Source organism: Lipotes vexillifer, unplaced genomic scaffold, assembly GCF_000442215.2.
Source record: "Lipotes vexillifer unplaced genomic scaffold, Lipotes_vexillifer_v1.1 scaffold138, whole genome shotgun sequence".
In the NCBI taxonomy this organism is placed as follows: Eukaryota; Metazoa; Chordata; class Mammalia; order Artiodactyla; family Lipotidae; genus Lipotes; species Lipotes vexillifer.
Genome location: NW_006797971.1, coordinates 2,647,492 through 2,661,722, shown reverse-complemented (window position 1 = coordinate 2,661,722; position 14,231 = coordinate 2,647,492). Strand labels below are relative to the sequence as shown.

The window sequence follows — 14,231 nt, the reverse complement described above, 5'->3', positions numbered from 1 at the left end:
TTTCCCTTCTCTTTATTTTAATAAAGATGCTTACATTTCTTCCATCTTAAAAACAAAAAACACCTTCCTTGACATTGCACATACATTTTATTACAGCCTTTACAGTCAGCAGCCTTAAAAATATAATCTTGACTCCTCTCTATTTCATCTCCCATTCCCTTAACCCACTCTCATCTCTCTGTCATGCAACTACACATTCTTGCTAAGGTCTCAATTTATAACTGACAAAACCAAGAGATATTTTTTAGTAGCTCTCTTTGACATCGGACACAACGACCACATATCTTCAAAATTTTCTACTTTTCCTTCAGTGTTATTACTCTTATCTGTAATATATTCCAGTTTCTAGGTTCCTGGTTAAATACATTTGTATATTATGTTGTATATTATCATAAATAGCTTTTTTTACAAAAATTTTAATGAGACCTGGAATATCCCCCAAATCTTTTGTTACACATAACAGTTTGCTTATTATCTGGTACCAAGACTTATTAAACTTAAAGATCAATTATACATTTAAAAAACTCTAACATTCTACATTTTCTCACCTCTCCGAGTTGATGAAAGGTAGCTGTATTACATTTTCTAGCAAATGTTAGAAAATAAGTACAATCTTTCCTTCAAGGGAAATATTATATTTTGATAGCAAATGTGAAAATAAGTGCTTTTTGAAAAAAATTCATGTTATGTACAAAGGATTTGGGAAAAATGTTGACTGTTGTCAAAAATAAATACATTAGTGAAATGAATAAAATTAATTAAAACACATATGTCAGCACACTTCAAAAAACTGGAGGATGAATTTTTATCTGCTCTTAAATCTATCAAAGAATTTTAGTAGGTTTCGAAACTGTTATAAACTTCCAAATTAGTTTGTACGAACGACTACTTAAAATCAGGAAAGATGGCAGTTACTAGCTGATTTCAACAAGAACCTTTGATTATTAGTAGGTAGGACTGAAAAAGTATCATGATTTAGTAAATACAGCCAATGGTACATTTCTTTCATTTGGAATATTTAAAAAAATTTTTAATTTAATTTAATTTTTTTTAATACAGCAGGTTCTTATTAGTCATCAATTTTATACACATCAGTGTATACATGTCAATTCCAATCGCCCAATTCATCACACCACCATCCCCACCCTCCCACGGCTTTCCCCCCTTGGTGTCCATACATTTGTTCTCTACATCTGTGTCTCAACTTCTGCCCTGAAAACCAGTTCATCTGTACCATTGCTCTAGGTTCCACATACATGTGTTAATATATGATATTTGCTTATCTCTTTCTGACTTACTTCACTCTGTATAACAGTCTCTAGATCCATCCGCGTCTCAACAAATGACCCAATTTCGTTCCTTTTTAAAGCTGAGTAATATTCCATTGCATATATGTAACACTTCTTCTTTACCCATTTGTCTGTCTTTATCCATTCGTCTGATGGGCATTTAGGTGGTTTCCATGACCTGGCTATTGTAAATAGTGCTGCAATGAACACTAGGGTGCATGTGTCTTTTTGAATTATAGTTTTCACTGGGAATATGCCCAGTAGTGGGATTGCTGGATCATATGGTAATTCTATTTTTGGTTTTTTAAGGAACATCCATACTGTTCTCCATAGTGGCTGTATCAATTTACATTCCCACCAACAGTGCAAGAGGGTTCCCTTTTCTCCACACCCTCTCCAGCAGTTGTTGTTTATAGATATTCTGATGATGCCCATTCTAACTTGTGTGAGGTGATACCTCATTGAAGTTTTGATCTGCATTGCTCTAATAATTAGTGATGTTGAGCAGATTTTCATGGACCTCTTGTCCATCTGTATGTCTTCTTTGGAGAAATGTCTATTTAGGTCTTCTGCCGATTTTTGGATTGGGTTGCTTGTTTCTTTAATATTGAGCTGCATGAGTTGTTTATATATTTTGGAGATTGATGCTTTGTCCGTTAATTTGTTTGCAAATATTTTCTGCCATTCTGAGGGTTGTCTTTCTGTTTTCTTTATGGTTTCCTCTGCTGTACAAAAGCTTTGAAGTTTCATTAGGTCCCATTTGCTTATTTTTTTTAATTTCCATTACTCTAGGAGGTGTATCAAAGAAGATCTTGCTGTGATATACGTCGAAGAGTGTTCTTCCTGTGTTTTCCTCTAAGAGTTTTATAGTGTTTGGTCTTACATTTAGGTCTCGAATCCATTTTGAGTTTATTTTTGTGTATGGTGTTAGGGACAGTTCCAATTTCATTATTTTACATGTAGCTGTCCAGTTTTCCCAGCACCACTTATTGAAGAGACTGTCTTTTCCCCATTATATATCCTTGCCTCCTCTATCATAGATTAGTTGGCCATAGGTGTGTGGGTTTTTTCTGGGCTTTCTATCTTGTTCCATTGATCTGTGTTTCTGTTTTTGTGCCAGTACCATACTGTCTTGATTACTGTAGCTTTGTAGTATAGTTTGAAGTCAGGGAGTCTGATTCCTCCAGCTCCATTTTTTTCCCTCAAGACTGCTTTGGCTATTCGGGGTCTTTTGTGTCTCCATACAAATTATGAAATTTTTTGTTCTAGTTCTGTGAAAAATGCCAGTAGTAGTTTGATAGGGATTGCATTGAATCTGTAGATTGCTTTGGGTAGTAGAGTCATTTTCACAATAGTGATTCTTCCAATCCAAGAACATGGTATATCTCTCCATCTGTTGGTATCATCTTTAATTTCTTTCATCAGTGTCTTATACTTTTTTGCATACAGGTCTTTTGTCTCCCTAGGTAGGTTTATTCCTAGGTATTTTATTCTTTTTGTTGCAGTAGAAAATGGGAGTGTTTCTTTAATTTATCTTTGAGATTTTTCTTCATTAGTGTAAAGGAATGCAAGAGATTTCTGTGCATTAATTTTGTATCCTGCAACTTTACCAAATTCATTGATTAGCTCTAATAGTTTTCTGGTGGCATTTTTAGGATTCTCTATGTATAGTATGTCATCTGCAAACAGTGACAGTTTTACTTCTTCTTTTCCAATTTGGATTCCTTTTATTTCTTTTTCTTCTCTGATTGCCATGGCTAGGACTTGCAAAACTATGCTGAATAATAGTGGTGAGAGTGGACATCCTTGTCTCATTCCTGATCTTAGAGAAATGCTTTTAGTTTTTCACCATTGAGAATGATGTTTGCTGTGGGTTTGTCATATATGGCCTTTATTATGTTGAGGTAGGTTCCTTCTATGCCCACTTTCTAGAGAGTTTTTATCATAAATCGGTGTTGAATTTTGTTAAAAGCTTTTCCTGCATCTATTGAGATGATCATATGCTTTTTATTCTTCAATCTGTTAATATGATGTATCACATTGATTGATTTGCGTATACTGAAGAATCCTTGCATCCCTGGGATAAAACCCACTTGAACATGGTGTATGATCCGTTCAATGTGTTGTTGGATTCTGTTTGCTAGTAGTTTGTTGAGGAGTTTTGCTTCTATATTCATCAGTGATATTGGTCTGTAATTTTCTTTCTTTGTTGTATCTTTGTCTGGTTTTGGTATCAGGGTGATGGTAGCCTCATAGAATGAGTTTGGGAGCTTTCCTTCCTCTACAATTTTTTGGAAGAGTTTGAGAAGGATGGGTCTTAGCTCTTCTCTAAATGTTTGATAGAATTCACCTGTGAAGCCATTTGTCCTGGACTTCTGTTTGTTGGAACATTTTTAATCACAGTTTCAATTTCATTACTTGTGATTCGTCTGTTCATATTTTCTATTTCTTCCTGATTCAGTATTGGAAGGTTATACCTTTCTAAGAATTTGTCCATTTCTTCCAGGTTGTCCATTTTATTGGCACAGAGTTGTAGTCTCTTAGGATGCTTTGTATTTCTGCGGTGCCTGTTGTAACTTCTCCTTTTTCATTTCTAATTTTATTGATTTGAGTCCTCTCCCTCTTTTTCTTGATGAGTGTGGCTAATGGTTTATCAATTTTGTTTATCTTCTCAAAGAACCAGCTTTTAGTTTTGTTGATCTTTGCTATTGTTTTCTTTGTTTCTGTTTCATTTATTTCTGCTCTGATCTTTGTGATTTCTTTCCTTCTGCTAACTTTGGGTTTTGTTTGTTCTTCTTTCTCTAGTTCCTTTAGGTGTAAGGTTAGATTGTTTATTTGAGATTTTTCTTGTTTCTTGAGGTAAGCTTGTATAGCTACAAACTTCCCTCTTTGAACTGCTTTTGCTGTATCCCATAGGTTTTGGATCATCGTGTTTCCATTGTCATTTGTCTCTAGGTATTTTTTGATTTCCTCTTTGATTTCTTCAGTGATCTTTTGGTTATTTAGTAACGTATTGTTTAGCCTCCATGTGTTTATGTTTTTTACGTTTTTTGCCCTGTAATTGATTTCTAATCTCATAACATTTTGGTCAGAAAAGATGCTTGATATGATTTCAATTTTCTTAAATTTACTGAGGCTTGATTTGTGACCCAAGATGTGATGTATTGTGGAGAATGTTCTGTGTGCACTTGAGAAGAAAGTGTAATCCTGCTGGTTTTGGATGGAATGTCCTATAAATATCAACTAAATCTATCTGGTCTATTGTGTCATTTAAAGCTTCTGTTTCCTTATTAATTTTCTGTTTGGATGATCTGTTCATTGGTGTAAGTGAGGTGTTAAAGTCCCCCACTATTATTGTGTTACCTTCGATTTCCTCTTTTAGAGCTGTTAGTAGTTGCCTTATTTATCGAGGTGCTTCTATGTTGGGTGCATATATATTCATAATTGTTATGTCGTCTTCTTGGATTGATCTCTTCATCATTATGTAGTGTCCTTCCTTGTCTCTTGTAACATTCTTTATTTTAAAGTCTATTTTATCAGATATGAGAATTGCTACTCCAGGTTTCTTTTGATTTCCACTTGCATGGAATATCTTTTTCCATCCTCTCACTTTCAGTCTGTATGTGTCTGCAGGTCTGAAGTGGATATCCTAGAGACAGCATGTATATGGGTCTTGTTTTTGTATCCATTCAGCAAGCCTGTGTCTTTTGGTTGGAGCATTTAACCCATTCACGTTTAAGGTAATTATCTATACGTATGTTCCTATGACCATTTTCTTAATTGTTTTGGGTTTGTTTTTGCAGGTCCTTTTCTTCTCTTGTGTTTTGCACTTAGAGAAGTTCCTTTAGCATTTGTTGTAGAGTGGGTTTGGTGGTTTGCTGGTGCTGAATTCTCTTAGCTTTTGCTTGTCTGTAAAGCTTTTGATTTCTCCATCGAATTTGAATGAGATCCTTGCCAGGTAGAGTAATCTTGGTTGTAGTTTCTTCCCCTTCATCACTTTAAGTATATCATGCCACTCCCTACTGTCTTGTAAAGTTTCTGCTGAGAAATCAGCTGTTAACCTTATGGGAGTTCCCTTGTATGTTATTTGTCATTTTTCCCTTGCTGCTTTCAATAATTTTTCTTTGTCTTTAATTTTTGCCTATTTGATTACTATGTGTCTCGGCGTGTTTCTCCTTGGGTTTATCCTGTATGGGACTTGCTGCACTTCTTGGGCTTGGGTGGGTATTTCCTTTCCCATGTTAGGGAAGTTTTCGACTATAATCTCTTCAAATATTTTCTTGGGTCCTTTCTCTCTCTCTTCTCCTTCTGGGACCCCTGTAATGTGAATGTTGTTGCATTTAATGTTGTCCCAGAGGTCTCTTAGGCTGTCTTCATTTCTTTTCAATCTTTTTTCTTTATTCTGTTCCGCAGCAGTGAATTCCACCATTCTGTCTTCCAGGTCACTTATCCGTTCTTCTGCCTCAGTTATTCTGCTACTGATTTCTTCTAGCATAGTTTTCATTTCAGTTATTGTACTGCTCATCTCTGTTTGTTTGTTCTTTAATTCTTCTAGGTCTTGGTAAACATTTCTTGCATCTTCTTGATCTTTGCCTCCATTGGTTTTCCAAGGTCCTGGATCATCTTCACTATCATTATTCTTAATTCTTTTTCTGGAAGGTTGCCTATCTCCACTTCATTTAGTTGTTTTTCTGGGGTTTTATCTTGTTCCTTCATCTGGTACATAGCCCTCTGCCTTTTCATCTTGTCTATCTTTCTGTGAATGTGGTTTTTGATCCACAGGCTGCACGATTGTAGTTCTTCTTGCTTCTGCTGTCTGCCCTCTGGTGGATGAGGCTATCTAAGTGGCTTGTGTAGGTTTCCTGATGGGAGGGACTGGTGGTGGGTAGAGCTGACTGTTGCTCTGGTGGGCAGAGCTCAGTAAAACTTCAATCTGCTTGAGTGCTGATGGGTGGGGCTGGGTTTCCTCCCTGTTGGTTGTTTGGCCTGAGGCAACCCAACATTGGAGCTTACCTGGGCTCTTTGGTGGGGTAATGGCAGACTCTGGGAGGGCTCACGCCAAGGAGTACTTCCCAGATCTTCTGCTGCCAGTGTCCTTATCCCCAAGTTGAGCCACAGCCACCCCCCACCTCTGCAGGAGACCCTCCAACACTAGCAGGTAGGTCTGGTTCAGTCTCCCCCGGGGTCACTGCTCCTTCCTCTGGGTCCCGATGCGCACACTACTTTGTGTGTGCCCTGCAAGAATGGGGTCTCTGTTTCTCCCCGTCCTGTTGAAGTCCTGCAATCAAATCCCACTAGCCTTCAAAGTCTGATTCTCTAGGAATTCCTCCTCCCTTTGCCGGAACCCCTAGTTGGGAAGCCTGACGTGGGGCTCAGAACCTTCACTCCAGTGGGTGGACTTCTGTGGTATAAGTGTTCTCCAGTCTGTGAGTCACCCACCCACCAGTTATGGGATTTGATTTTACTCTGATTGTGCCCCTCCTGCCATCTCATTGTGGCTTCTCCTTTGTCTTTGGATGTGGGGTATCTTTTTTGGTGAGTTCCAGTGTCTTCCTGTCAATGACTGTCCAGCAGCTAGCTGTGATTCTGGTGTTCTCACAAGAGGGAGTGAGAGTCCTTCTACTCCGTCATGTTGGTTCTGGTCTCTCATTTGGATTTATATATCTTTATGAGGTACGTTTTTCAACTATGACAGTTATTTAAACCAAATATTCAAACAACTGCACACAATTCTATTATTATTATATGTTAGTTTAAACAATGACATTTTTCATCTACTAGACTGTAAGCTATTTAAAAGTGGAGATTTTGTCTCCATCATTGTATTCCTAGGACTTTGACTATATGGCATACAGCAAACAGTTATGCAATAAATACTTTGTGAATAAATGACCAAAAATATAGGTAAGTACATTAAAATGAAAATTAGTACACACACACACACACACACACACACTCACACACACACACATGTATATGTATAATAGTGTAATGCCTAGTTAGGTAAATAAAATATTACCTAAAATTGACTTAGCCCAAAATCACAATCTGATAGTGTTTAATGGCTCAACTTGTAATTATGACTTTCTTAATGAGGAAATGTTCTCATAAATGAAGATATTATAGTTATCCTGTATAACATATGAGAATCTTTCCTTTCAAAGTGAATCATCAGTGTTATAAGGAATGAATATAAAGTTAACCGAAATAAGGCAAAACCAGTAGAATAACTGTTTCCATAACAGAACAATGTAAACATGACCCAGTACAAACAAAACTGTAAAAGTATTAAAAATTAGACTTTCGAAATAATAAATTAGAAATAAAAATAAAATAACAGCATTTTTATTTTAAGACTTAGTTTATATCCACTAGTCTTATTAAGAAGCTGATAGCTACTTCACATAATTTTCACCATGGTATGAATCTTCCTTTCTTGTTTTATTTTTTAATTTAATAATAAATCATATAATTATTAATATAAATATTTCTGATACTAAATTACACTTAGTCCTTTTATGGTACTTAAAGCAAAGAAGCCCTCACTGCAATTTTATTTGAAAAAAAAATTAGATGCACACACAAAATAATATTCTAGTAGCTTTTAAAATTCTAACTGCATCTTTAAAAGGAAAGATTCAAAGAGAAATGTAAGCAAAATAAAGAAAACAAATGTTGTTCCCAACAGAGGATTCATAATATCTAAATTTTTTGCTAACATGATATAATAAATTGCTAAGGATTATAGGAATTATTATATTAATTACATTTAGTAAAAAATTTACCTTATAAAAGCTGAGATACAAAATGATTCATTTTAGGGAAACTTCCCTAGCGTTCCAGTGGGTGAGACTCCCTGCTTCTAATGTAGGGGGTGCGGGTTTGATCCCTGGTCAGGGAACTAAGATTCCACATGCTGTGCAGCGCGGCCAAAATAAAAACAAAAAAACCCCCAAAAACCCCACCAAAATGACTCATTTACAACATGAGTAAAACTTAAGCTGAATTTTATGGATGATATCTACCAATCAATCTTCCATGCCCAAACTATATGTAGGGTCTTTCACTCTTAAAATGTATTGCAAGGGCAGTATGGAGCTGAAGACTATAAAATGTATAAAATGGAAGGTATATTAAATATGGCAGTACTTCTGTAGCAAATGGTATCACTGTTTTTCATTTTTAGAAACATTATAAAAATTTAGAAACTTCCTGGAAAGCTTTATCCGTCATTCTCAGGTTTATAGTTCCCTTAGTTATAAAAGTTTGATGTTATCTAAAAATGTATCCATGATTTATTGATTGTACTCTAATAATGCTTAAGTAAGAAGAAAAAAGAAGCTATAATACTTAAAAGATCAAAACAAAATAAAAACAAAATAAGCAAAGCCAAATTTAGAAGCAAAACTATCCCACTGACACCTACCTCCTGGAAATGCCATTAGCCAGACATTTACGGCTACAGGATTTAGAGGAGAGGGGTGATGACATTGGGGACAAGTTGAGAGGGGCAATCAAACTGCTGATGATCTCAGTCAACTGTGCGCTCTGCAAGAAAACAGTAAATCTTTTACTACTGCTAAGCAAGGAATATGGTTAAATCTCAGACCTTTAGTGCCTATTAAAGTTTAACTTCTCATTAAACAAGTAAATGTTTATGTTTTAGTAAATATTTTATTCTACAAAAACAATTTACACCATTACTGATTTTTCCATTATTATAAATAAATCTACATTTTAAAGTACTCTTTTTTTTCATATCATTTTTTGCTTCAGTTCTTTTGTCTACTTATCCTATCCTCTATAACATTTAAGCTCAGTTGATAGAATCTACATAAATATTTTGAGGCAGCCAAATTAATAATAACAAACTCATAGCTATAATTTATTAAGTGCTCACTATGTGCCAGGCACTATACTAAGCACTAAACATAGAATATTTCTAATCTTTACAACCAACCTGTAAAGTAGATAATATTAGAACTACTGATACTACTATTAGTAAAATCAATTACAGATGAGGAAGCTGAAGCAAAGACAGATTAAGCAGCTTGATCATGGATTATAAAATTGGTAAGAAATGGAGCTAGGATTCAAACTTAGGCTTGAATCCTATACCATACTGCTTCTCAGTATTTTTCCTAATTTGAATATACCAGTTTTTTCAGGTACCCCAAATTTTCATTGACCTGTATCCCAAACTTATATGTAAGATATTTGTAATATACAATAAATACATTATTCTCAAAACAGTCACATACAACAATTATAAGCATAAGCCACATCAATGGAAAACAGTACACTTCTACAAAAGAATAACAACATTTTTCATTACACATGTAATCCATCGTAGTTCACTGTAGAAAAAAGGGAAAGTATGAAGAGGTTTCAAAAATGAAAAGAAAATAACCTGTAATCATATTTCACAGAGAAAACCATTGCTAATATTCATACCCCAAGAAAAAACATTTTATTTTGAATATATGCACACACACATCCTTTTAAGTAAATTATGCTGCATCAATTTTCTAAAATCTGGTTTTCTTACTTAATATAGTGTGGCTATATTTTAAAAATATATAGACATATTTCACTGTTTTATTAACTGAAAGATATTCTATTCTAAAATACGAGGGCATATAGAATAATTATTTTGCAACTCTATTTGTATGAAACAAATAACATGCTATTAGAAATGAGACTAAAGAATATGATAGAGCTAAATATAATATTTGAACTCTTCAAAAAGTCTTCCATGAAAAAGACCCTGAAATGTTTTCACCACTTATTTTCTTGAAAAATAATACATATCTAATGACTTTTTAAAATTATCATACATTTTTAGATTAAAGTTAGTTTTCAAAATCACCAATACATTCTTTATCCATCTATCAAGTATTCATTAATTTGGTCATACAAAGAAATTTATAGAGTACACTCTTCTCATTGTTCCACCTCCAAAAATATCTAAAAATCTTCTTAGCCATTGGAGGTCGTTAATCAGTATGTGTGAATAATTGGTTCAGAGTGACAGCGTCACAACCAACCTCCAGCTTTACCCTAACAACCACCCCACTCCTGCCCAATAAAACCTCATATACTTGAGTCCATATTTGGGATAGAAAATTCATGGTAAAAATGAATATAAAAGTAAAATTAGGAGAGGCATAATTTGAACTCTGAAAAAAAAATCTATTTTAAAAGTCAAAACACTTACTAGCTATTTATAATGAGGTTTCTAATGTAAATATACCAGTATGAAATTTATTTTAAATTATCTGAAGTTCTAAAATAATGTCACCTTTCAATTTATGAACAAAATATATTATCTAATAATAGAAGTATGCATTAATACTATAAATCAATGTTATTTTTTAAAACACATATCAGTCTACAACCCAATAGTGCCTTTATATCTTAACTGCCAACTCTTTAGTTGTTTTTGAGGAACATAAATAAGTTTGGTAAGCAAAACATTCCTCTAACAGTAAATTTAATCAAGTCAAAGGATTACCTGATCTATACTCAAGTTCCACTATGGCAGGCAAACAGTTATATACCAATAGATTATATTTTAAAAAATATGTGTAATACTAGGCTTGCCACCCCTTCTTCCATTTACTCACCCCTAGACTGTCTTCTTCAATGAGTATCTGAAAAAAACTTAATTTTTAATTGGCCTATAAAAACATTATTAGCATGTGTTTCAAGAACACATTACCTGTTCACAGATAATTTATAAATGACCTCTACAAGTGATTGGTGCTGCCCCTTTCTGCATCCTTTTCCTCTCCATGTCTAGAGCCATTAGTATTCTCACAATTCCTGGTTCCTTTCCCTCCCAAAGCCTCTGACATTCCTGTCAGCAATGGGACTTAAAATGAACATGATACCCAAGGCCACCTTCATAGGTGAGCAACCTGTGCAGTAACATGGGGCTGCACTCAGAAGGATCCCATGTTTGGTTAATGCTCTGCTGTCACTGGCTTAAAACTTTTTAACAAAGGGCTGTGTGATTTCATTTTGCCCTGAGCCCAGCAAACTAGCCAGTTCTGATGTGAACTCAGGTCCAACCAACCAAACTGGTGCTACCAAGGAGAAAGAAAAAATACAAGAGGGACTTCCCTGGCGGTCCAGTGGTAAAGAATCCGCCTTACAATGCAGGTGAAGCAGGTTCGATCCCTGGTGGGGGAACTAAGATCCCACATGTTGGGGGGTAACTAAGCCCGTGCACCACAACTACTGAGCTCACATACCTCAACGAGAGAGCCCACCTGCCACAAGCTACAGAGCCCATGAACTCTGGAGCCCACAGGCCACAACTACAGAGCCCATGCACCCTGGGGCCTATGCCCTACAACTACAGGAAAAAAAAAACCCGCATGCCACAACTAGAGAGAAGCCTGAGCGCCGCAAGGAAGAGACTGCGTGCCACATCGAAAGATCCTGCATGCCTCAACAAAGACCCTGCAAGCCGCAACTAAGACCTGACACAGACAAAAAAATAAATAAAATACATAAATAAAATAAATAACTATTAAACAAAAAGAAAGAAAAAAATACAAGAAAACTCTTTCCAAAGGATAAGTAGTGACCTACAGGTAAAAAGAGTCAAAGGTCTACTGATCAAGTGCTCACGTTATTCATGTGAAATAACTAGGATCAAACTGAAAAGGTACTGATCCTAAGGGATGAGGGGAGGGATAAAAAAAGAGGGAAGAGGAATATAATCAGTATTGATTTAAAACACCACTTATATGGTAAAGTGCATTCCAGTTTAACACCAGATAACTACAAAATAACTTTCTGAATTATAAAATATTCATAATAGTATTTTGACAATGCATTGGAAATTGGAAAATTAAGAAAAACTCTAGGCAATTGCAAACTTAACAAATATGGGGTGGGAGAAGTTACTCCACATTCTGACTTACCAGGATTAAGACAGTAGTAATCTGGTACTAAATTATTTCACAATGTATGTCAGAAAAAACAACAACAACAACAGAAAAATTAAATGTGGGCAGGGATGAGAATACATATTACCCACTGGAATAATGTAATCATGCAGCTGTGGTCCCAACTGAGTATATTCTGGCAGATTCAATCTGGTTGCAAGTTAACAAACTCTTAGAAAGCCAGGTTTGTTTAAGAGCCACCAAAGTCTACATTAAAATAAATGGCTAATATTTTTTCTATTTCCTCAGTTTTTCGATTAATCTGCTTACCAAATAAAATATTTGATTTATATTACATTCAGTATTTTAAATGTACCTAAGTTTTTGCACATTTACTATTTTGTAGATATTAGTATCAACAATCAGCTTTCAAAAAAGTCTTAGTGCTATTTTTTATTAAGTTCATATTGGGCTAATAAATTTACTGTGATTTGCAGTGATGTGTTTTCCTATTCAAGTACAAGTTACGACTCTATTCTTATTCTTATTTTATGTAATGCAGTTGATATTTATTTTTTTATAAAATACCTTCATATTTCTTGTCTATTTCTATACATTTGATATTTTGGCTATTATATATGAACCTCTTCTTCATTTAAGTTTTATAAATAATATGAAATAAATTTTAAATATTAATCTTGCAAAAAATGTTTTGATTTCAAAGGATAAATATAGGACAGAATAATTAAACTTCTGGAGTCATCCATAAGAGGATTTAAATACCAGGAAAAGCTTTGGAGTCAAAGTAATTTATTAGGAGTTTATTAGACTCTCTATTTCCACGATCATTTTTTAATGAAAGAATCTATATTCTAATGTTAACTTTCACTAAAACTTTCTATCAATAAATTAACCAAACACCCCATTCAGATCTATTAAGTGGTACCACTGTTCTTTCCCCACGAGAAAAGTCCAATGATGAGCTATTTTGTTAGAAAACAAGATTTTCCAACCCTAGTATAAATGAGTTATCACCCTATAGCTATGTAACAACACTTTACATAATATATTTATTTATTTAATTTATTTTAATATTTTTAAAATTTATTTATTATTTAGTTGTGTAGGGTCTTAGCTGTGGCTGGTGGGCTCCTTAGTTGTGGCATGCATGTGGGATCTAGTTCCCTGACCAGGGATCAAACCCAGGCCCCCAACATTGGGAGTGTGGAGTCTCAACCACTGCGTCACTGGGGAAGTCCCACATAGTATATTTAAATAACTTTAATTATATCAATATTATAATAGATACTATATATACTAAATATTTTAATTGTATTTAATGTCAAACGGCCAACTTTAATAACCAATATCTTAAGCAGAGACACACGTTTATTTGAAGAGTTTATAAAATCAACTGAAAGTCATTTTCATGCCACTCACACTTTACTCTTACTTCACATTACCTGTTTTTCTATATTGCGAAGAAGTAGTGTTGGGCTACTTGGTGACATTTCAAAATCTTGCTCTGGTAAAGGATCTTGACTCTCCTGAGGAATCTGGGAATTCCCTGTAGTGTTTAATGAAGCAGCTTGGTCTGCGAATTGGATTTGCTTTTTCAAAATGTCTTTTGGAAGTCGACATTCTTCTAGGATCACTATCCCCTAGACAAATAGCAATTAAAGAGTTGCAATGAAAACAAATTGACTGCTAGATCAACTTTAACATTACAATGCTCTCGAACCATGCTTTTTATTATTCTTTGGAAATCAGAAAATAGACATTTGGAAGTACAGTTTAACTCTGTAAAAAAGTCACTGATTTAAAACATGTGCGGCTAAAATAATGTATATTTGATGGGTTAGGCTTGCAAAATATTGCCATAAATTACATACAAGATGTTATTTTTCTTATTGATTTTAGTTATTAGCATTAAAAGCATGATACATTTAGAATAAAGTAAAAGGCTTATATGCAGAATATGAACATTTCTGACTAAAATTTAGAACATTTTCAGATATAACCTACTGATATTTTGGTCACTAGC

The 14,231-nt window shown here is 34.5% G+C and overlaps 1 protein-coding gene across 1 annotated transcript in view; it reads right to left on the bottom strand.

Moving 5' to 3' along the window:
* KANSL1L (KAT8 regulatory NSL complex subunit 1 like) overlaps positions 1–14,231 on the bottom strand; it is a 126,439-nt gene that overhangs the window by 66,075 nt on the left and 46,133 nt on the right. The window contains exons 3-4 of the mRNA XM_007470022.1: positions 13,651–13,848; positions 8,716–8,837 (exon numbers count right to left, since the gene is read on the bottom strand). Of these exons, the coding sequence (XP_007470084.1) occupies positions 8,716–8,837; positions 13,651–13,848 (320 nt within the window). The remainder of the gene's footprint in view (positions 1–8,715; positions 8,838–13,650; positions 13,849–14,231) is intronic.